Source organism: Natator depressus, chromosome 10, assembly GCF_965152275.1.
Source record: "Natator depressus isolate rNatDep1 chromosome 10, rNatDep2.hap1, whole genome shotgun sequence".
Classification (NCBI taxonomy): domain Eukaryota; kingdom Metazoa; phylum Chordata; order Testudines; family Cheloniidae; genus Natator; species Natator depressus.
Window position 1 is genome coordinate 79,914,566 of NC_134243.1, and position 24,652 is coordinate 79,939,217.

At 45.7% G+C, this 24,652-nt stretch overlaps 1 protein-coding gene across 1 annotated transcript in view; it reads right to left on the reverse strand.

Moving 5' to 3' along the window:
- ITGA11 (integrin subunit alpha 11) overlaps positions 1 to 24,652 on the reverse strand; it is a 151,946-nt gene that overhangs the window by 27,567 nt on the left and 99,727 nt on the right. Inside the window, exons 17-21 of the mRNA XM_074966615.1 lie at positions 21,411 to 21,553; positions 18,486 to 18,596; positions 16,427 to 16,512; positions 11,334 to 11,541; positions 1,006 to 1,104 (exon numbers count right to left, since the gene is read on the reverse strand). Of these exons, the coding sequence (XP_074822716.1) occupies positions 1,006 to 1,104; positions 11,334 to 11,541; positions 16,427 to 16,512; positions 18,486 to 18,596; positions 21,411 to 21,553 (647 nt within the window). The remainder of the gene's footprint in view (positions 1 to 1,005; positions 1,105 to 11,333; positions 11,542 to 16,426; positions 16,513 to 18,485; positions 18,597 to 21,410; positions 21,554 to 24,652) is intronic.

The window sequence follows — 24,652 nt, forward strand, 5'->3', positions numbered from 1 at the left end:
CAGTGCCACAGTTCAGGCACCTGGCCTCCCCCACTTTTAGGGACCTTCTGCCACTGCTGTCCTCATCTGTCATATAGGGATAACAATACCTCCTTTCTCCCACCCTGTGTCTTGTCAACTTTGACTGTAAGATCTTCAGTGCAAGGATTCCCTCATTGCAGGTATGCGCAGAGCTTAGCTCTGATCTCAGTTGGACCCTTTCAGTGCTACTGTTATTTGAATGACAACGAGTGAGGTGTGTCTTTGAGCCCATATATAATGAACTGGCTTTTAACTAAATATGTTAACGCTCATTAAAATGTTTGATCCGTGTTTCTAAAATATTAGCTGATCTAGAACTAAAATGAATTGATAGGGTTAAAAAGAATGATAGCGAAGAGTTTATCTGAAATTGCTCCCAGTGAAAACACCCTTAACCATGACACGCTCTTCACCAAACTAATACTAGCGAGGTTTCCTTCATTCTGTCTCTCTCTCTTTTTTGTTTTTGCACAAATTCATGTGAACATCTCCAGTATGATGAATGGGGGGCAGAGGGTCCGGTTGAAATGAAAGAGAGAAGAATTTAGGTTGCTCTACCTAACCAGTTAAAGGTGACTCATTTTGTAAGGCAGGAACTCTGGTGAGAAGTTACCAGCTGCAGATCGGAAAGCCAACATTAAACTGTGCCGAAGGATTAAAGTCAAATTCTTTGTCTCCATGTGACTGGTTTTAATTTGGCTGCCTGAAGATCTGCTAGGATTCAATGCAACTTTTATGCTGCTGAAACCTCTCAGCTGACCTACTGTCCCCTAACACTGGCGGCATTCTGAAATAGAAAAGAAAGCAAATACTAGTCTTTGAATCATTTTGCTCACCATTCCCAAATGCCGCCATGCCCCCTGCCCACTCAGTGGCTTCTGCTGCCAGCAGCCTTTCTGCGGCCACAGAGGAGGGGTCGGAGTGCCCCCTGGGCAGGATATTTCATTTGGACTTGCCAGGTCGAATAACAGAAACTATCTTTACCTTTGCTTTGGCTCGGAAGAAGGGGTAGCTAACATTGCACACCTTCTTGTTGGGGCGCTTGTCTTCATTCATGCATTCAATATTGACATCTGTATCATCCTGAAATGGAATGCAACTGGTTACCAGAAACACCAGAGATACCCACAGCACATTTCTCATAGCCAACACGCTCCTTGCGGCTGTGCACCCGGACTGGAAGACATCCGAACTGAGGCTCTAAAAACAGGGAAACTACAGTTGTTGAAGGCCAGACATTCTTCCCGTGCAGTTGTATTAAACTATTATCACATTCACAGAGTAGGCTGCTCTAAAAGCCAATTTCAAATTTCTTGCTTTAAATCCTACTCTGGGATTTTAGATACAGCAATGAATGAAAAAGACCAAATAAAACTGATTATTCTAGGACCAATAATCACAAATAAGAATAGATTTTCTATGATCAAATGTGCTAGAGAAATAACAAGAAATAGCCCAACTTACTTTATTATATGGTGACCACATGTTAGTGATAATTGACCGACTTAGAATGTACACTCTTTTGGGGCATCTTTGTGCTCTGTTTGTACAGCCCCTGCCACAGGGAGGTCCTGCTCCCTGACTGGGGCAGCCAGGTGCTATCTTAATACAAATAGTAAATAATCATCACAAGTCAGGGCAATTGCACCTGTATTCCCCTTCTGTGGTCACCTCTCTTGAGTGGAGACAAGGGTCCCACCCGACCAGGGTATTTCCAGGCTGTGCAGTCCCCTGACTATACTGTGGCATCCCCAGCAGAAGGCAGCCTGCCTAAGCAGGCCTGCTTCTCTTCTCTCTTCAGAGGCAGTAGACAGTACAATGGCCCAGTTAGACGTTATCACACAGCTCTTTCTAAGCAAGCCCTTTTAGTGTTAAGGTAAAACCATTACAGAGAAAACACATTAAAAACAATACAAGAACCTATCCGCATGCTAAAAAGCTTCCTGGAGATCAGCCCCTAACTCCAACCAGGGCTCTGGCTGGTGATTAGGCCTCCAACACCTACCCAGGAGCGTTTCCTGTGGTCACCAGTTCAGAACAGCTTTTGCTTGGAACTAGCTCCCCCATGAGTGACTGAGTCCCTCCTTTAGCCAGCTTGGGTCTTTGAAGAGACTGTGACTAGGTAATGAGCCAGATAATGGGTTTCTCTTCAAGGTGCAGCTTCCAAAGGATGGCCCTGAAGTGAGACATTTGTATTGCCCTCATCCCAAGTATTTCCTGGGAACCTTGCTCAGCTAAAAGTTCAGACTGTCTGCTCCATTGTTTTCAAGAGTCCTTGGAAGCACATGACACTTCCCAGTGTTTACCTAAGTCCTGTCTCCTCCTTCAAAGATGCTACATACCCGCCCAACATTTGCATTTTAAAGCCATGACCTCTGAAGACACTTTAACTTAGTTCAATATGGCTTGTCCAGGAGATTGCATGATCTCTGTCCCAATAATGAACCAGACAATGGAATAATAAGATAATACAACAATAAAATAAACTTGCTATATTTAATGATACTGTCAGTAAGGGAATGCTCCTTCAAAAACATGACCTACAGTAATGCTCCAAATAATACAGCTTGTAACAGTGATGCTGCAGTATAGGGAGGAAAGATATCATTCTAGCTAAGGCACTGGATTGGGACTCCGGAGCTCTGAGTCCAGTGCCTGGTTCTGCCACAAATTCCCTGTGTGACCTGGACCATTGCCTCGGTTCCCGTTCCCTATCTGTAAAGTGGCACTGCTTACACTCTCTCCCATCCTTTGTCTATTTGGCCTCTCAGCTCCCCGGGGCAAAGACTGGCTTTTACTGTGTGTTTGTACAGCATCGAGTACAATCTCGGAGTTCGGCTGGAAACTCAAGGAGCTACTTATTACTCTAGTCGATTTGTCTTTGTCATGAACAGTAGCAAGGAGCACATTAGTGGAGCTGAGTTTTTGTAACTGGGAACAATGTTTTCTCTAAGCGCTGCTGCATTGCGCTTACTCTGTTACCTCATATAACAGTTTTCCTTGGTTAATTTGGAGTAATGTATCAGAAAACACAGAGCGGACCCTTACATTTTTCTGATTTTGTGGGCAACATGTAATTTTCCATTGGCACAACTTTTAAACCACCAAATGGGAGCTATTTGTTACCCGGAATGGTTATGAAGTCATTTAGTGGATGAATGAATTCGCAGCAAGATCAGCAGATTTCCCACGAAGCAGGATTTGGAGGTCTCTCTCAGGAATTGCTCGGAGCGCACACTGGAGGGCTTACACATGGTGTCATCCACTCTGAGACTGTTACTACGCTCCCAGCCAGAATGATGGCTCAAAACTCTCCACCGCCTAGACACAATGCTGAAATGACAGCTGAATGATCGCTTGGCTCAGGTTTCTTAGAGATGATAATGACTGGAGAGGTGGGGGAAGGGCAGGGCATACTAAGCTGTTTGAGAACCAGTGATAAAAAGATATAGGCCTTTCATGTAAGCAAAATCAGTCGAAAAGGGGAGTAAGAAGGGAGCCAAAGGGCGGGGCTCGGGGAGCGTGGGGATGAGTGCGAGAAGACCATTAGATAGATGGAGGGTGATGAATTGGGAAATATCTGGGTTATCTGTCACGTATCCTGGCGCATGCCTGTGTGTGCGTGTTTATGGTGGCTGTGAAGTTGGATCAAAAGGGCTTGTTAAAGAAACCAAGTAGGAAAGGTAAACCTATGGCCGTGGTAAGGAGTGAGTCCCTCCTTTCTCCAGTCTGGGCCTTTGGAGGGACCAGGAAGCGGAGGGTAGTTAGATATTTGAAACACGTACAAGAAATGCATCCCCAAAGATGTAAATGAACTGCCGCCCTCACCCAAAGCAGAACGCTGGGAGGAGATCTGGGGCTCAGTTCCACCACTCTGTGGAGTTCCCTCTGCAGAGAGAGGGCTGAAAGGGAACAGAAGCCATTTCAGGACCAGGGGCCTAGAAAAGGAAGAGGGGTTGGGTGAGAAGGCAGCGAAGAGCTGAGGCTGACCGAGGGGAGGGTGGCATTCCCAGCTTGGGAGACACACGTGCGCTAGCTCTGATCAGTGCCAAGTGTAGCTGCGGGGGCGCAAAGGGTGGGAGAGGCTGGCTGCCCGAAGTACGTTCCTGGCGGAGACGCTAGGCACATCCAGGGGAGCTAGCCCCTCTTGGACCCTGCCACTCGTGCTGCTGCAACTCTCCATGTAGCGCGCTCGCTCGATCCCAGCTAATGCGCCCACGTCACCTCCAGCGGGGAACTGCGCCCCCAGCTCGAAGGGCAGACGTGCCCTGAAGCTACGTCTGCACGGTGACTGGGCCTGTCATCTGCAGCCCAAGTAGACATACCCACGCTAGCTGTAATCTAGCCAGCTCGCTAAAAACAGCAAGGAGGAGTGCAGGGTTGGACCGTGCCGAAGAGCCGGCTGTGGGGTTCCCTGGAGCTGGGGTTCTCAACAGCGCTACTGAAAACGGACGGGTCCACCTGCCAAAAGCGGCCTGGAGTTCAGGTGGGGGCTCCTTTCTGTTGGGGGGGAGCGGCGGGAGCTTGACACCCACTACAGACTAGGGACCGAATGGCTAGGCAGCAGTTCTGCGGAAAAGGACCTAGGGGTGACAGTGGACGAGAAGCTGGATATGAGTCAACAGTGTGCCCTTGTTGCCAAGAAGGCCAATGGCATTTTGGGATGTATAAGTAGGGGCATAGCGAGCAGATCGAGGGATGTGATCGTTCCCCTCTATTCGACACTGGTGAGGCCTCATCTGGAGTACTGTGTCCAGTTTTGGGCCCCACACTACAAGAAGGATGTGGATAAATTGGAGAGAGTCCAGCGAAGGGCAACAAAAATGATTAGGGGTCTAGAGCACATGACTTATGAAGAGAGGCTGAGGGAGCTGGGATTGTTTAGTCTGCAGAAGAGAAGAATGAGGGGGGATTTGATAGCTGCTTTCAACTACCTGAAAGGGGGTTCCAAAGAGGATGGCTCTAGACTGTTCTCAATGGTAGCAGATGACAGAACGAGGAGTAATGGTCTCAAGTTGCAATGGGGGAGGTTTAGATTGGATATTAGGAAAAACTTTTTCACTAAGAGGGTGGTGAAACACTGGAATGCGTTACCTAGGGAGGTGGTAGAATCTCCTTCCTTAGAGGTTTTTAAGGTCAGGCTTGACAAAGCCCTGGCTGGGATGATTTAACTGGGAATTGGTCCTGCTTCGAGCAGGGGGTTGGACTAGATGACCTTCTGGGGTCCCTTCCAACTCTGATATTCTATGATTCTATGATTCTATGATTTCTCTCATCTTCCTGTCAGGAGGCTGCGTTGAGTATTGTCACAATGCACCCTGACAGCCGTCAGGCCAAGTCCTGCCTTTCCACATGTGCACAGCCCTCGCTGGCCTCCGTCCGTGGGACAAGCATGCACCAGGGGGGCTCAAGCCCTGACTGCTCAAAGACCACCTGTATTAGGAAGATATAACAGATCAGTGGGAGGCGCTGGGCATGACAGGACATCCGGCTTCTGGCTCTCAGGGGAGGAGAACGTGCCCCAGAAAACACAAGCCCCATGGAGTTCACTTCTGAACCTAGGTCAGCAGCAGCTGCAGTGGCTAGAGATGCAACATGACATGATAGTTCTGTAATAAAAGGCCAAGATCTTCCATTCATCAAGAGGAGGCCTGAAGATGCGAGTGGAAAAGCTGCTTCTCTCTCAACACTCACGCATGCAGGATGACAAAGTGGGTGATGTGGTTATGAAGTTTATAAATCAGAGGTCTTTTTTTGTGTGTGTCATTCCCGGACTCTGACTGTTTTGTTGAGCAAAGCTGGTTTTCAGCGGAGCCCTGTATGTCCCAAATACTCGAAACACATGCGCCGCCTTCAAGCTTCCAGTCAGCATAGCGTTTGCAAAGCAGTATTAGAGTGGCATCGACTGGCCCAGCTGTAAGTCATGGCTCTGTTTCCATTGTAAGCCCATATTTTCAGGGGAGCTATAACTCAGCCGTAAAAATTCATCACTGACTGAAACTTGGCCACCAGCATGCTCAGCTTGGGAGAATATATTTTTTAAAGCAGTAGGCGTGCAAAAGCAAAGGCGGAACCAAGTTCCTCAGCATCTGAGTGTGTCTCAGACTCTTACAAATAAAAAAATCGTTTTGTATTCTAACAATGAAAGATTTAACATCCTTAGAAGCTTAAAAGCTAAAAGCACTGACAAACTTATTACAGACATAGAATCGCTAGGCTGGATCTGACATGGGGTCCGTTTTATCCCACACCCTAGGCCAGTACCAGAGGCTTCAGGGAAAAGTGCAGGATTCCCTGTAACGCACTATCATGGAATAGAACAGAGTAGGAGCAGCTTCTTCCTGATCCCAGGCAGTTAGTAAGTGGTTCTGCCCTGGAGCATGGAGGTTTATATCCCACATTACATTTTCATCTTCTTTGATGTAATCGTGGAATTTCTTCTTATCAACATATATAGCCATTTCTTTTGCTGCTGGTCGCAGTCATAACTAGTGAAAATGGAAAAGTTTTCACTAAAATCTAAGGTTTCAGAGTAGCAGCTGTCTTAGTCTGTATCTGCAAAAAGAAAAGGAGGACTTGTGGCACCTTAGAGACTAACCAATTTATTTGAGCATAAGCTATTGTGAGCTACAGCTCACTTCATCGGATGCATTCAGTGGAAAATACAGTGGGGAGATTTATATACACAGAGAACAAGAAACAATGGGTGTTACCATACACACTGTAACCAGAGTGATCACTTAAGGTGAGCTATTACCAGCAGGAGGACGGAGGGGAGGGGGAAAAAAGCCTTTTGTAGTGATAATCAAGGTGGGCCATTTCCAGCAGTTGACAAGAACGTCTGAGAACAGCGGCGGGGGGGGGGGGGGGAATAAACATGGGGAAATAGTTTTAATTTGTGTAATGACCTATCCACTCCCAGTCTTTATTCAAGCCTAAATTAATTGTATCCAGTTTGCAAATTAATTCCAATTCAGCAGTCTCTCCTTGGAGTCTGTTTCTGAAATTTTTTTGTTGAAGAATTGCCACTTTTAGGTCTCTAATCGAGTGACCAAAGAGATTGAAGTGTTCTCCGACTGGTTTTTGAATGTTATAATTCTTGATGTCTGATTTGTGTCCATTGATTCTTTTACGTAGAGACTGTCCAGTTTGGCCAATGTACATGGCAGAGGGGCATTGCTGGCACATGATGGCATATATCACATTGGTAGATGTGCAGGTGAATGAGCCTCTGATAGTGTGGCTGATGTGATTAGGCCCTATGATGGTGTCCCCTGAATAGATATGTGGACACAGTTGGCAACGGGCTTTGTTGCAAGGATAGGTTCCTGGGTTAGTGGTTCTGTTGTGTGGTGTGTGGTTGCTGGTGAGTATTTGCTTCAGGTTGGGGGGCTGTCTGTAAGCAAGGACTGGCCTGTCTCCCAAGATCTGTGAGAGTGATGGGTCGTCCTTCAGGATAGATTGTAGATCCTTGATGATGCGATGGAGGGGTTTTAGTTCGGGGCTGAAGGTGATGGCTAGTGGCGTTCTGTTATTTTCTTTGTTGGGTCTGTCCTGTAGTAGGTAACTTCTGGGTACTCTCCTGGCTCTGTCAATCTGTTTCTTCACTTCAGCAGGTGGGAATTGTAGTTGTAAGAATGCTTGATAGAGATCTTGTAGGTGTTTGTCTCTGTCTGAGGGGTTGGAGCAAATGCAGTTGTATCGTAGAGCTTGGCTGTAGACAATGGATTGTGTGGTGTGGTCTGGATAAAAGCTGGAGGCACGTAGGTAAGCATAGCGGTCAGTAGGTTTCCGGTATAGAGTGGTGTTTAAGTGACCATCGCTTATTAGCACCGTAGTGTCCAGGAAGTGGATCTCTTGTGTCGACTGGTCCAAGCTGAGGTTGATGGTGGGATGGAAATTGTTGAAATCATGGTGGAATTCCTCAAGGGCTTCTTCTCCATGGGTCCAGATGATGAAGATGTCATCAATGTAGTGCGAGTAGGGGCATTAGGGGACGAGAGCTGAGGAAGCGTTCTTCTAAATCAGCCATAAAAATGTTGGCATACTGTGGGGCCATGCGGGTACCCATAGCAGTGCCGCTGATTTGAAGGTACACATTGTCCCCAAATGTGAAATAGTTATGGGTGAGGACAAAGTCACAAAGTTCAGCCACCAGGTTTGCCGTGACATTATTGGGGATATTGTTCCTGATGGCTTGTAGTCCATCTTTGCGTGGAATGTTGGTGTAGAGGGCTTCTACATCCATAGTGGCCAGGATGGTGTTATCAGGAAGATCACCAGCGGATTGTAGTTTCCTCAGGAAATCAGTGGTGTCTCGAAGATAGCTGGGAGTGCTGGTAGCGTAGGGCCTGAGGAGGGAGTCTACATAGCCAGACAATCCTGCTGTCAGGGTGCCAATGCCTGAGATGATGGGGCACCCAGGATTTCCAGGTTTATGAATCTTGGGTATCAGATAGAATACCCCAGGTCAGGGTTCCAGGGGTGTGTCTGTGTGGATTTGTTCTTGTGCTTTTTCAGGGAGTTTCTTGAGCAAATGCTGTAGTTTCTTTTGGTAACCCTCAGTGGGATCAGAGGGTAATGGCTTGTAGAAAGTGGTGTTGGAGAGCTGCCGAGCAGCGTCTTGTTCATATTCCGACCTATTCATGATGACAACAGCACCTCCTTTGTCAGCCTTTTTGATTATGATGTCAGAGTTGTTTCTGAGGCTGTGGATGGCATTGTGTTCTGCACGGCTGAGGTTATGGGGCTTCATTAGCTCTCAAAAATGATTTGGTTCTGGGCTGAGTTTGAGATCATCTGGTTATATCCGCTTAGGCCCTTGACAGCTCTCCTGGTTTTATAGTCATGTTAGATTCCAATCCTGAGATCTCCACAGAAATAAGATCTGCATCTATTTTTCCCATGTAAGTTTAGCCTTGATAAGTAAAGAGACACAGTGTTTTCCCTGTTATAATCCATACTTAATCAGCTACGTCTCAGGAGTTAGAGTGAGAACTGTGTGAAAGAATACCAGGTTCACTGTGCACCCGACTCTGAGGATGACGTGTAGGCCAGGATCTGAGATATGTGTGTAAAGGCTGAACATCAGGAAGCATGGAGCACCAAAGAGCTGCACTGCCAAGACATTAAGAAGGAGAAAATGTCTTGCAGATGAGTAATGCAATGATCTTGGATTAATCCCATCTTTCTTCGCTACAGCAAAGCATCCCAGAGCCACTGGGAGGGTTTGGAAGATCGTCTGACTACTTCTTCACTCTCCTTCTCCTGACCTTTCTCCTCTTAGAAAGTGAGGAAAGGAAGAAGGAAATCTGGGGGAGTGATTAAGAGGAAATGTGGTCGTGGGGTTAAGGCACAGAACTGGGAATCCGGGACTCTCAATTCTATTCTTGGCTCAGCCACAGAGAACAGGGAAATTTAGGCCAGTTAATTTAAACCCCTGAGTTTTTAGAACAGCTTTCATTTCTGCAAGGAGAAATCAAGTACTAATAATCTTATCTAGCGATCTTCATCAGGAGATCCCCCGGTGCTTTAAAAAGGAGGTGTAATGCCTAGGGGTCCGGTGGATCGAAGGGCAGACCAGATCAGTGGTGGCAGTCCACACAAAGGTCTGATAGCCAGGAGATCTAATCCAAGGGGAAGGTATAGGAGGTTGGCTGGTGGGGTGAGGCAGCAAGTCAGGAGGAGGTGGGGCAGCAAGGCAGGGTCAGGCGGGTCCGTGAAGCTAGCAGCAGGCAATGGCTTGTTTTGCTCAGACATGGCCAGAAAGGAAGCAGGAAGTTTATATCGGGTCACCAGCCAATCAGGGTCAAGACTATGTGGCCAATCAGGAAGCAGGCCGTGGAGCACAGGTAGCCGGCCCACTCACGTCTGTGAGTTCCCTGGTAGTCTGACCTAGTGGAAAGGTATGATGGCCAAGGCTGCTTGCTGAGAATCCAGTGGGCCTGGGTTTGGAACCAGCGTCCCGACAGGAGGTCAGTATCATTATCCCATTTTACAGATGGGGAAAGTGAGGCACAGAGATGGGAACTGAAGAGCCAGGAATAGAACCCAGGTCTCCTGACTCCCAGTCCAGTCCAGTGCCCTATCCATTAGGCCATGCTGCCTAAATAGAGGCCAGCCTGAGGTCCATGTTTGTCCTTCAGGGTACACATTTGTCCCATGGAAAGCCTGTTATGAAGTGTGATTAAAGTGCTGCATTAGGCTTGTGCTGAGCCCTCTGTGTATGCTGGAATTTTACTCCCGGTGCTTAATTTCCTTGTCTACAAAATGGGGATAATTGGTTGAAACAATAATTAAATCCTCTGTAACCATGAGTAATATGAATTATAAAAATAACTAGATGAATGTGACATGATGGGGACAAACCACCATGGCTTCTGTAAGGGAAAATCATGCCTCTAATCTCCTAGAATCTCTGAGCATATCAAAAAGGTGGAGAAAGGATAAATAATTAATATGATTTATTTGAACTTTCCAAAAAGCTTTTGACAAAGTCCATCATGAGAGGTTATTAAACTAAGTCATCATGGGTGAGAAGTCACATTCTGTGATGGATTAGACAATGGCTAGGAGAAAGCAAATAGGAATAAACGATACACTTTCACCATGGCAGCGGAGGGGCGGGTGTCCCAAGGTTCCGCACAAGGACCGGGGTACTGTAAGATATTCATTAATGATCTGGAAAAGCGGGTGAACAGCAAGATGGCAATATCTGCAGATGATGTGGAATCTTTCTGGTTACTCAAGACTAGAGTAGGCTCCAAAAAATGTTAAGGGGACACGGCAAAAGGGCAGATGAAATTCAATGTTGACACACGCAAGAGAATGCTCACTGGAGAGAATAATATGGGGCAGCTTTCCCCAGAAATTGTATATTTTGGAGTTTCTTGCATCTTCCACTGAAGTATCTGGTGTTGGCAACTGTCAGGGATGGGATCCTGGGCAAGATGGACTTCGGGTCTGATCCAGTCTGGCAATCCCACCTCATTGGAGCAGAGGAGTTGTTAGGCTAAATTAATCTGTGTACAGTGAGTGTGGAAGGGGCTATGGAAATGCAACAGAAGAGTAATAGTGTTGAGCCACTGCATTGAATAACACACACTACTTTGGAAATACCTCCCCCTTACTATCTAATGACTCCTCTTTTTGTGGCCCAATTTAATTTCCACTAAAGTCAATGACAAAACCTTCATTAGCTTCACTGGTGCAGGCCCAGGCCCACTGGTGGCCATTTCTTTTTCTTTTTTTACTGGCAATGACTTGCTCCCAACACAAGTGCCAACCGGAGAAGACTCTAAAGGTGTTCTTACCTTCTGAATCAAGCTAGCAAACTGCAGATTTCTTGAGAAGGAAATGTTGAGGACGGTGCTATATGCATTTTCGCCTTTGTTCTCCAGTGTAGCTTCTACAGCCACCCTCCTCCTCGTGCTCTCTATGATAAAAACGGAGGTATCAAAAGATAGTGTGTAGGCGGCGCAATCCGACGGTGACTTTCTCAGTACTCTTCTGCAATACTCCCTGCAAGAAAAGCAGAGCATTAAACCAGTGGCCAGGTTGGCACTGTGATCAGAGGACTTCATCTGTGAAAGCTTTGGAGAACACATAGCACATAAGATCTTATATAATCAGGGGCTCCTTATACACCCAAGAGCTTATCTGCGGACATAGGAGGCAGTTTACACGATTAGTTTGCATCGACACACAGGAAGTTGAGCTCTGAGCTGCTCCAGTTAGGTAAATGAAGGTGTATCATTTCTACTGCATTTAAGCTGGTTAAATAAACATAGTGATCAGTTTGTACATAAGCACGCTGGAGATGCTGTCTTTGCGTCCAGCTATTAGAATGAATGTGAGACGCTCTGGACAACAGCTGTATGTGCTTAATGCATTAGACAAGAATAGTATGGGCTAAGTTTTCAGATGCCTTTAAACCAGCCCCTAAAAATGTGGGCAAATGTTAGTATATCAGCAAAACTGTAGGCACGCTTGCATTTGGCCATGAACGTTGATACTCAGCTACCAACCTGGGTACACAAATGCATATCGGTTCAACCAAAATAGGGGTTTTTGTATGTACTGCTGCACGCATAACCGTTTTGCAGGTGGAAGAAATCAGAGGCCCTGTTTGAAAATCAGGGCCGACCGGCTTGCAAGCATATTTCATGTAGATGAACAAGTTGTGCATCACTGCATTTGGAGGATTAATGAAGTCTCCTTTACAGGGCGGTAGATTGCTACATGCCAGATGCCTTAGGGAGGAAAAGAATGAGTTCCAAATTGGAGAGTCCAGTATAGTGGGGATGGGGAACATCCCCTGCCACTGGAGGAGAAGTAGCTCGTTTGTTCCTACCACAGTGCCCCTTGTGGCAGAGGAAGGGATAGCAATAGTGGGCTTTCAAGGGGGATCTTCTCCAGATCTCCTTGGCTTCACAGTGTCTTCTGTTGAGGACCATTGGTGAGAAGAAATACTGCATAGGAAATGCACGTGCACACTAATGAAATAGAAACATGATTGAGTTGCTATTCTTTCTTCAAAGCTTAGAGGGTTTTTTTATCTTGCCAGAGCTGAGCTGAATGTCAGTAAATAATGCATCCCAGCTCTGTTTATTAGTCTCTCTGTGACCTGGGCAGTGCCCTTCCATTTCATAAATCCTTTACAACTGCCTGAAGTGCTGCCATAAATCCAATCTCTCTCCTTATCACCACGGTAAGAAGAAAAAGAAATACTCACTCATGGCTGGGAATGCTAGTGCAAGTAAATCTTTGCCCAGTGCGCCTGTCATACCACAGGCTACTCTGGAAGAAAAGGAATCACATGGTTCTAAATAGAGTAGCTATGAACTCTCTTTTGCTGTGGCTATTGAATAACACTGTCTAACTGCCCTGGTGTGACATACTGGGGTGCAATCCAGAGGAGTGAGGGTTATTTGTCACCCCCGCCCTGCAACCTTGGGAGCCTTACAGTGCTCCCATCTGGGGCACTTACAAACAGCCTTCCAGCATGCAAGCCACACCCTGAGTGTCTGTGTGTAACTGCAACCTGCCAGCCACACGCGGGTACACACCGGCTTTTACCAGTCTGGGTTACGTCAGCAGGGTGCCCCCAACACACTCCCAGTGCTGGTTTCCCTCCCCCCCAAAATGTATGTCTTGTACTGCCCAGCCCTCTCCTGGACAGTCCAAATATATTAAGTCCATTATTCTTTTAAGGGAATAATATACACCTGCTCATTAACTTAAAGAGAGTTACTCAGACACTTTAACTTAAACAGATTGGATTAGACAAAACAATAAAGGAAGTTTATTAACTATAAAGAGACAGTTTTTAAGTGAGAACAAACAATGAGGCATTAGAGTCAGAAATGGTTATAAGAAAAATAAAGATAAAACACTTTCTAGTGCCTAACTTAACAAACTATATTACAGCAAAGTTTCTCACCCCATGCTTTCAACAGCATTACAGACCAAACTCTTCAAGACTAATGGCTGTTTCTTTTCCCTTCTCAGGTACAAAGACTGAGGAAGGCAAGGAAAAGAGAAAGGGGTCTCTTGGGGTGTTTGCCACTCCTTTTTATAGTTTTCTTCCCCCTTTTGAGAAACATTTCCAGCTGAGAACCAGGAGACAAAGAGTCTGTGTGAGACCCTGCTGGGTTTTTTCAACTGTATATGCTCACATGCAGGTTTCCTTTTGTTTCCTCTCTTCCCCCTTTCTGCTTGATGACTTTTTTACTGCTTAAATGCAAATTAAGGCAAGCACACACTCCTTTGTTCAAGACAGGCCTAACGTGCACTTTTAACATGTAACTTCACACATAGTGCTGCTGTACACATTTTACCAGGACATTACTGATTAGCAAGTTATGAGTTTTCAGATGATTCTGCACACAGCATACTTTGTACAGATTATTACAATAGTGTGTAGGGTGTGACTACAGGGGTGCATTCCATCACACTTGGGCATAATTATTATCTGCTAAATAAAACACTACATGCTGAAAAATAAGAGAAAAAATGGCCGGTATCATTGCCAGAAGGGCAAGATGATGTATAACTTCAGTTTTGCTGTCTGAAATCTTTGCCCTGGCACAAGGACACTGAGAGCAATGGAGTTACGCCAGGGGAGAATTTGGACTGTGGCAGACTTCGTAGACTTTTTGATGGATGTGTCAATTTTTTTTATATTTAAAAAAAAGGAAAGGAAAAATGTAGCAGAGGACCAATGTGTTACCTGTAATGATGAAGCAACCACAGCATCATTGCAGCAACAGATAGGTTTATTCCACACAGAAACTTAACAATGGTTTGCTCAGCAGATCCCTATATTTGTTTCTCTTTTAGGGCCAGATCTAACATCCATCAAAGCCAATATGGGAAAACTCCCACGGACTTCATTGGAAGTTGGATTGGAAACTTGATGTGCAACAGCAAACCATAAAAAATTGCGCCAAGCCCTGCTCATTTGCTATCCATTGTAGGAGCTGTAGACTGTATTAATAAATATCTGCAAATGTACAGTTTAAGATGAAACATTAAGGCCCCTATTCAGAAAACTTAAAGCATCTGAATAGCTCCATTGAAGTCAAGGGGACGACTTATATGTGTAATGTTAGGCATGTGCTTAAATATCTTGCTAAGTTGGGGGCTAAAAAAGGATAAATGGGTAAGGGTCACAAAATTAGGATTGCTGGTCTTGATTCAGAAGTGCTTGGATTCAGGGTTTTTATTCATTCATGGGAAGGAAGGTTGGAGGTCATTATATTGGTTAACTTGAGGGGAAATATCCTGCATTGATTTACACCCTGTGTAATCAGTGCAGAATTTGGTCTGAGGTATTTAACAGTCAATGAGTGTGATGATCAGATCTGGCAAGCACATCCCTGGAAAGTCAGTGCATATGTTTACTATTGCACTGCGTATTTCCCTAAGCCCTGTAGTGGTGGCATTTCATGACCACATCACAAATGGCACCGACAGCTCTGTCGCATATCTGATAAATTGCAGCAAATACGAATGAATGGAAGAAAAGACATTTTTTGTTGCAGTTGTTACGGAAGATGTGTTGAGACACAATGGGCCTGGCTTTGATTTTATTGCGGCCACATCACAAGCTGCATGGGTGGAAGAGAATTCACGTAGCCTCAGCAAAAAGGAAAGCAAAGGAAATTTCTTGCTTGTGTTGTTACAATTTGAAAATTCTCTCTAGGAGCATTGGGACACTTATAGACAATCATGCTAACAAAAACCATGCTGTAGACCAGAGGTTCTCAAACTGGGGTCCGCAGACTGAACGTACTCCAGGGGCTCTGTGAGTCATGTCTGGCTCCAGGGGACACGAGTCATGTCTGGGACTGCCAGCCCCGCTGATCAACTCCTCCCCTTTCCTCCCAGTGCCTCCTGCAGGCTGCGGAACAGCTGTTCAGTGGTGTGCAGGAGGCGCTGGGAGGGAGGGGGAGGAGTGGGGATGGGGCATGCTCGGGGGAGGGGGTGGAAAGAGGCAGGGAAGAGGAGGGGCAGGGGTGCAGCAGGGGCAGGGGTGGGGCCTTGGGGGAAGGGGTGGAGTGGGGGCGGGGCTTGGGGCTGAGCAGGGGTTGAGCCCCCCCGGGGAAAATTAGAAGCTGGCTTGGGGGTCCGCAAAAAATTTTAAATCAAAATGGGGGTCCTCGGGTTACTACATTTTGAGAACCGCTGCTGTAGACTACTCCCCTAGCAACTACCGAGCATGGTTTCTGAACACAGTTGCTGCGTTAGGTATGGACACAAATATTCTCCAAACCTCTATCTTCCCAGTATCAATGTTTAAAATTACTCCAAGCACAAGGACTCTTTTAGGCCCAAACATGCCTGGGAATCACAGTCACTAATTATTATATTACAGGAACCAAAATCAAACTGCAAAGAGAGCAGCGAGAGGTTTTCTCCTCCTAGAGAACCTTTACTAGGAAGATTTTGTAAGTGACCCCAGGACACTAAATGTAAACTTGTTTCTGCTGTAGTCATCAAACCCATAATTGCCAAGTGGGTGAGAGCAGCATTTTTTGTGTATTTATGGACAGGTTTCCCTGGGGCTCGTCACCATAGTGTCAGACATTAGTTGTGTCGTCCATCACCAACACACTGCACATGTGTGCCCGGGAAGAGGTGTTCTCCTAGGTGGGGCGTGCACTGTCAGACTGGGGGTGGGGAGGCAATAGGGCTGGGGAGTGGAGGGAGGAAGGGAAGTTAATTTACTGGACTTTGCTAGGGGCTTTAAAATACAAGTAAAATAAAACAGAAAACCTGAAAATGAATGAAATATACAAATCTGTAATGAGGACAGCTAAACCTGTGATCTGATTTCAGCAATCCTCTGCATTTCGTGACATGATTTCCTGGTTAGCGGGATTAATCTGGATTATCTACTCACGTGGCAGTTGGAATATCATTTTTAGCATCAAGGACCAGATCAGGGACACAGTGTTCATCCTCATTGCATCCATTCCAGAAAGGCACCTTAAGGGGAAATGACAAGAGAAATCCAAACGGCGTTTTGATGTGCACAGCACATGCTGAGCGGAGTTTTCACGTACTGTGCACCCACAGTTGTGATTTTTAGTCAATCAAAGCCACAAACTAAATGCTTTAAAACAACAAAAAAATTAATACGGCAAATAAACAATACAAGAGAGATTCTTGATCATCTGCCCATTGGAAAGGTAAAGGTGCAAAATTATTGAGTTAAGGGATAAGTTAGCCGACCACCAAGTTTATCATTCAGATTGCTTTGGTTTTGCTTTTTAATTCCAATCTGGAGCACAAATATTTCAAACGTCAGTACAAACCATACATCCAGCTTTCAAAGACTTCCTGCTTTCTGTCTAATCTCACCTGGAATATACGCTCCATTATCAGCTACCTTGTCTCTCTCTCTCTCTCTCTCTCTCTCTCTCTCTGCCTCCTTTGTTTACACTAATTAAGCTATTGCTACTATGATTTTTAAAATTCTACGTGGCAGATGCTCAGTTGGTGGAAACCAGTGTGGCTCCATCATTGACGTCAACTGGACTATGCTAATTTACACCAGGTGAGGCTCTAGCCCAAAATGTTTAGAGATTATAATAATAGTGTAACACGTGTAACACGTCTACATCAGCTTTTGCTGTGAGGGACCATAAAGTGCTTTACAAACTATACACAAGGGGTCACTTTGTCTCCCACAGAAGCAGCCTTCATGGTATAACGTGTCGGTGGTTTAGCAGAGTGCAGCAATGTTACACAACAGTTTAGGACAGGAAGTGAAGAATACTGTACCCAGCTGGAATTACAGGAGGATCTGGGATAGGCAGAGTGTAGGCACTCCGGTTAGGATCTGGGGTTAGCACCCCACCTCTTGCAAACACAGCCATGGGTCCCTCTGTGAAATGGAAGGCACGTGCATGGGAAACCCCCTGACCCATAAGTCTTAGCTACCTGCCAAAGATTTAGAATGATATCTCCACAGGGTAATATTTGAACATAAGAGCCCCAGGGCTGCTCTTATCAGATTGGCTCTGCAACAGGGGAGCGGACTGGTATTGCACACTTCTGAGTTGATTTTCTATTCTCTGCAGAGCTGCCTGGCTCCAGGGGGTGGTTTTAACTTATGCCATCGCTACACGATCCCTTGGGAAACTGGAGAATAGGGACAGCAGAGACTGTTCCTATGACACCCCCTTCATGGCTGTGCCCTCTCCTCCCCGCATGCCAGGGGGCTAGTTTCTGGCACGGGAGGTGATGGAGTTGTTCCTGCCAGCTTTGCACTAATCTCCCCTGTACCAGGGGAATCTGCCAGTGACAGTCACTGGGTGCTTAGGTTTGTTTTGCTCCATGTAGGCCGAAGTGGCACAAAGTGAACTTGCTGGACCCTGGAATCCAGCCCTTTATGGTTAGCCGTTGACAATTTTGCTTCTCCTGTCCAAGCCAAGGGACAAGGTTTTAATACCACTGGCTCTGATGTGAGTGAGGATAAGGCTCTAAGTGATACTCATATGTGCCATGGTTCACAGAGAAAGGAATAACAAATATGCATTGTGCAGGTAGGATATCACTGAGATTTACTGGAGCAGGCATGCTCCAGGAGTTGAGAGTCAGGAGACCTGGTTTCTCCTTATGACTCTATCACTGACTGGCCGTCTGCACGTCTACACTTCGAGCTGGGGATGTGATTTGCAGCAGGAGGAGACATCCCCGGGCTAGAACTGAGAGTAGCCGGCTCAAAGTACAGACAAACCCTATGTGACCTTAGGCCACTCACACAGCCTCTCTGCGCCTCAGTTTCCTCATCTATAAAATGGTGAGAATAAACCTTAGCCACCTCCATAAAGAGCTTTGAGATCCTTGGGTGAAAGGTGCTATAGATAATTAGTGCAGACTGTTGCTCAGACTGATTCTGCAGGGGGCTATCCCACGCAGAGTACTTTCCTCCAAGTGCAGTGACCATTACGTACAGAGACTTTAAATGCAGTTGGCCAGCCATCATCCATCATGGGACCGTGGTCGAGATTCTCCAGCCCATATTCGACTGAAAATGTCACAGGCTTCACATAGTCTGCTGTGTCCTAGAGGCAGAGAAAATAAGAACATAAGAACGGCCATACTGGGTCAGACCAATGGTCCATCTAGCCCACTATGCTGTCTCTGATAGTGGCCAGTGCCAGATGCTTCAGAGAGAATGAATAGAACAGAGTAATTTTGAGTGATCCATCCCTTGTTGTTCAGTTCCGGCTTCTGGCAGTCAGAGGTTTAGGGACACCCTGAGTATGCAGTTGTGTCCCTGACCATCTTGGCTAATTCTTTTTTGAACCTTACAACATCCCCTGGCAATGAGTTCCACAGGTTGACTGTGTGTTGTGTGAAGAAATCCTTCCTTATGTTTGTTGTAAACTTGCTGCCTGTTAATTTCATTGGGTGAAATTGGTTCTTGTATTATGTGAAGGGGTAAATAACACTTTCCCATTCACTTTCTCCACACCATTCATGATTTTATAGGCCTCAATCATATTCCCCTTACTCATCTCTTTTCTAAAATGAACAATCCCGGTCTTTTAAATCTCTCCTCATACGGAAGTTGTTCTATATCCCTAATCATTTTTGTTGTCCTTGTCTGCACCATTTCCAATTCAATTATATCTTTTTGAGATGGGGTGATCAGAACTGCATGCAGAATTCAAGGTGTGAGTTATACCATGGCTCTGTACAGTGGCATTATGATATTTTCTGTTTTATTATCTATCCCTTTCCTAATAGTTCCTAACATTCTGTTAGCTTTTTTGATTGCCACTGCACATTGAGTTGATGATTTCGGGGAACTACCCACCATGACTTCAAGGTCTCTTTCTTGAGTGGTAACATCTAATTTAGACCCCCATCATTTTGTATGTATAGTTGGGATTATTTTTTCCCATCTGCCTTACTTTGCATTTATCAACATTGAGGTACTTAACAAAATATTTGCTATTAGTTTTGTGTTCTTAGCCAGTTGGTCTTCAAATTCTTTTTGGGCCTGTTTTATTACACTTTTAAACTTGACTTGCCAGGGTTTGTGCTCCTTTCTATTTTCCTCACTAGGATTTGACTTCCAATTTTTAAAAGACGTCTTTTTGTCTCTAACTGACTCTTTTACTCTGCTCTTCACCATGGTGGCACTTTTTCAGCCTCCTTCCTGTTTTTTTATTTGGAGTATACATTTAATTTGAGCCCCTATGATGGTGTTTTTAAATGGTCTCCATGCAGTTTGAAGGCATTTCACCCTTGTGACTGTTCCTTTTAATTTCCATTTAATTAGCTTCCTCATTTTTGTGTAGTTCTCCTTTTTGAAGTTAAATGCTACTGTGCTGGGTTTCTTTGGCATTTCCCCCCCTATAAGGATGTTAAATGTAATTACTTTATGGTCATTATTACTAAGTGATTCAGCTATTTTCACTCTTAGACCAGATCCTGTGTTCCATTTAGGACTAAATCAAGAATTGCCTCTTCCCTTGTGGGTTCCAGGACACGCTGCTCCAAGAAGCAGTCGTTTCACGTGTCTAGAAATTTTATCTCTGCATCCCTTCCTGAGGTGACATATAACCAGTCAATATGAGGATCGTTGAAATCCCCCATTATTACTGGGTTTTCTGCTTTTGTAGCCTCTCTAATACATCATTAAAAATTTGAAGATGTTTTCCACAGGAATAGTTGGGTGCAATGAAAACACAAACCAAACCATGGTGGAACAATTTTTTACAAAGTAAATGTATCACAGTTTAACACACTTTGCATTCATCTTCTTTTATCTCACAGCTAAAGGACATTACAGAGGTGAGACAACAAACACAGCCTCTTACTGCTCTGAGATTGCATGCATGCCTCCTGACATATACAAATAAAATGTGAGGGGAGTGTGTGTGTGTGTGTGTGTGTGTGTGTGTAGAAGTGAAAGGGGTACTTAGGAGTGCAGAACATCCGCTTTCAAACAGTTGATCATCACAAAGAGCGATTGTTTATACCACACCAGATTTCCCAAACTGTATCAACTGCGTATAGAGAGACATACTGGCTGCCCTTGACTTAATGGACCAGAAACAAAGGTGCAGATGTTTATATGTGTGTGTGTGACTTTTGGACATCTGGCTCTAGAAAATAATGCCAGAGGGAAACTTATGAGCAGAAATGAATGCAAATCACTCACTCAGATTCAAACTTCAGAAGCAAACTTCCCCAAATTTCACAGAAATTTGAGTCTGGGGATTTGGCCTGGCTAACTGTGAATTTCAGCTCCAGATCACGATCCAAATTTCCCCAAAATCTGAGGGTATATGGATCCAGGCTTTTGTTCAGATCTATCTCCACTTGTGAGTAATTTCCCATCATTTAGTTTGGTCAGTTTTATCATATTTCTTTCTTGGCTGGGCTCTGCTATGCAGAAGCTTTAATTGGCTTCTAACCCAAGAGCAAGAGGAGCCTACTGGTAGGAGAAGTGCACAAAGTGAAAAAGTCTGGGAAGCCAAATGAAAACATTTGGTCCTGAATCAAAGTCACCGGGTGTGTTTGTACTGAGTTGAGAACCATTGGGACTGGTCCTCAAACGTGATCGGTATGAATTCCATAGATTACAGCACTGAAATGATAAAAGGCTTTTAGGAAAAAATAACTAGGGATTGGGAGGAGTTCAGGTCCCCTACTGGCTCACATGGCAGACTGAGCAGCTATAAAACTTCAGCAGCTCACTCAAGCGGATTTCATCCTTAACCACATCAAACCCAACAATAATAAATCCGGACTTGGAGATAAAGTTTAGCCTGGTTTCCAGCCATGTGATGTACTCAAGGCACTTCCGCTTGGCTTATATGCCTGCTTCCTGATGTGATTCTGTTTTGCATGAAGATACTTACCAAGACGTGAAAATTTAGCTTGTCACAGTGTTCTTGTCCTGCAGACAATGTGACCAGCCTATGAGTGTGCCGGTCGCTATTTTCATCCAGATGAGCCCGTGGCGTGTACCTTCGCTCGTCAATGGTGGCATTGTATTTTAATCCTGAAAAGGGAAATGTTTGATTCTGATTTCTTTCTACTGTTACGTTTTTATGTGGCAAAGCCTCTGCTCTGCCCCATCCTTTCCTTGAGCACAAATCAACATTCTCCTACCAGAATAAAACAAACATCTATGAATTGTCAATGCATGGAGTCAAAATGACATCAGCAGAGCTTATCAAAGCCCCCTTTTTAAAAACAAGATGCTAATTCAGAGGACTGAAGGCAACTTTTGGTTGTTGCCACTTTGCCCTTTTAAGAAGCTGGCCGAATCGCAGGTCATGTAAGGCAGCAGTTCTCAATCTTTTTCTTTCTGAGACCCCCCCAACGTGCTATAAAAACTCCACAGCCCACCTGTGCCACAACCACTGGTTTTCTGCATCTAAAAGCGAGGGCTGACGTCAAGGGGTAGCAAGCAGGGCAATTGCCTGCTGGGGCCCTACACCACAGGGGCTCTGCTGGAGCTACATTGCCCAGGCTTCGGCTTCAGCTCCGAGTGGCAGGGCTCAGGGCCCTGGGCTTCAGCCCCAGGCCGTGGGGCTTTGGCTTTCTACCCTGGACCCCAGTGAGTCTAATGCTGGCCCTGCTTGGTGGCCTCCCTGAACCCTGCTCCCGGCCCCCGGCCCCCTGGTTGAGAACCACTGTTGTAAGATATAAACAGACAGCCCTCACATCGTACTGTATCTGCACATATGGAACCCTGTCCATTGTGTCAGCCAGCTGGTGCCCAAAATGATTTGTTTATGTATGTTTCTGCCTAACGCTGTAACATGCACCATCTACAAGCCTTGGAGCTCAGCTCTTGTACATCCGAATCACCACAACATCTTTACAATGAACACCTTGGTAGGGGAGGAAGCAAAGCACAAAGGCAGCCCCATCAATCATGCCAATCCAGCCAAGGATCAGAAGATGAGATTGACATCTAGGTGCAGGCTTTGTTAGGCTGGCTAGCAGAGGAAGTAAATTCCAGAGTGGTGAGTCATGAACAGTCCACTGAGCCAGTCGTCTCCCAGAATTAAAATCAAGGGGCTGTTAGCAGAAGACGAGCTCAATGGTCAGAAAGAGAGGTAGTTTCTAAGGCAGCCTAGACCCAGGCTAGAGTACGAAGGGCTTAACAAATCGAAATTAATCCCATGAATAGCACTGGAAACCAGACTACATGTCTAATATGCTCCATGTGACGAATATATCAAGCAGACAAGCAGCTGGACTCTCCACCAGCTGATGCTCTCAGGTGTCTAAGAGTAGCCCCCTGTAGTGCACACTTCAGTAATCTGATCTGTAGGTTACAAAAGTTATGGATAACTGTGGTGAGATCAGAGGGGAAACGCACAAGGAAAAGGAACAACAGCAATACCTGAGAAGCTGGGAGTCAGGGATTTGGGATTCTGGAGCCACTTTAGGCTTTTTAACAGACATTCTAGATGTATTTACATTCCTGTTTCAACAATCCACCATATAAAAGGGTCATTTCAGGACACGGATTAATAATACACAGGCTGTTTAAACATTTGTCTGCTATCTAGCCACACAATGCACCGCACTGGTTCTGAAAGTACCCTTTCTGTTTTGCATGCCATCCCTTACATACGTAATGAGAGAGCATGTTTCTTCTTAAATATTGTTGTACATCCCCCTCTTCCCCCACACCACGACAAACCCCCAAATGGCCTGTGTTAGTGCTGTGCCAGGACCAAATACCCTGCTAGTGCAATGCTAAAAAGAGACTGACGATCCAAAGTCTAACACATTCAGAATTCAGCTTCTTTCTTCTCTTGTTTCCTTTGCCCCTCAGCAGCACTGTACTTCTGAGAGATAGCCCTCTGCATCTCCTCTCCCTTCTAACACATTTCTGGGACACCCTCTTCTGCAAGCTCTAAAATTACAGGGTGAGTTACACACAGAATATCAGCCTTGCTCATTATAGAGGAAAATCCTGGCCCCAGGGAAATCAATGGGAATTTTGCCATTGCCTTCACTGGGGGCATGATTTCATGCATAACCTAAGCCCTGGTTGCAGCATTTTACTATACATTGTTGGGGGGCTATTATAGGCCATGCTGCTTTTGCTTCCTCTTTGTTCTAGCTGAGTCCTGGGCATCCTGTGTGAAGACTCCAGGTCATAGCAGCGAGCAGTGTTTTAAAGCCAAGCAGGATCGACCGGCTCATAAAGGCTCTTTGTGATGTTAGCCAAGTACGTAGGCATCTGGCCCACAGATGTACTGTGTGGATGCAAGACCAAGGCAGCAAACTCTCACCCACAAGAACCTTGACGATTCCCACAGCACATCTTTGGGAGGACTCCCTTTGTAAAGTAGGATGTCCCAGAGCACAGCAGTAGCCAGGTGAGAGACTTAACTCTGCAGCCTAGTCGGCCTTGCTTCTTGATCTTTACGAAGATCAGAGCAGAGGTCAATCCTGAAGGAATTCGACGACACTCAGAACAAGCGCTGGGTAGACTGTGCTGTGCCCTGACCTGCCGCGCGGTTGGCAGCTCTCCTTTCAGGGAGGCTGGGGTCCCACTACTCCCTCTACATCACAGTTCCCAGAACTTCCACACATTTTCCAATCTACGCTTATTTTCTTTAATAAAACTTGCACAGCGATTAATTGTTGCTCCATCTCGCATTTTCTGCTTGATGGTGACAGCTGACCGTGCTAATCTCCCTGAGGACTGGGATCATTTTTACGAACACAGTGACCTACAGGGGTTTGCGTGGATTGTTGGTAACAAGAGCCCCTTGCTCACCTTATGTGCCAATTTCCACCGTTTTCTAATGGCAAAGCTTGGATTTTGCAAGTGCCTGCAGAGTGCACAGGAGGAACTGCCAGACTTTGCACTCCAGTGGAGGGGTGAGCGGAGGTTACACATAGATGCTAATAGGGTTACGTACTAGGTGCAACCCCCTGCACTGAGTAGTGGTAGATCTAAAGGGCGCGGCACATCTACTCCGTTACTTGCCAGTGTGCAGGTCAAAAAGGGGTGGGGTCTGGGTCAAGAAAGGGCCAGGTCAGATGCGGCTGAGCACATGCGTTTAGCGCTACCCTGCTCCTAACAAGCTCTTAGCTCGTTTTCCTCTCCCGCGAATAGACAAGAGCA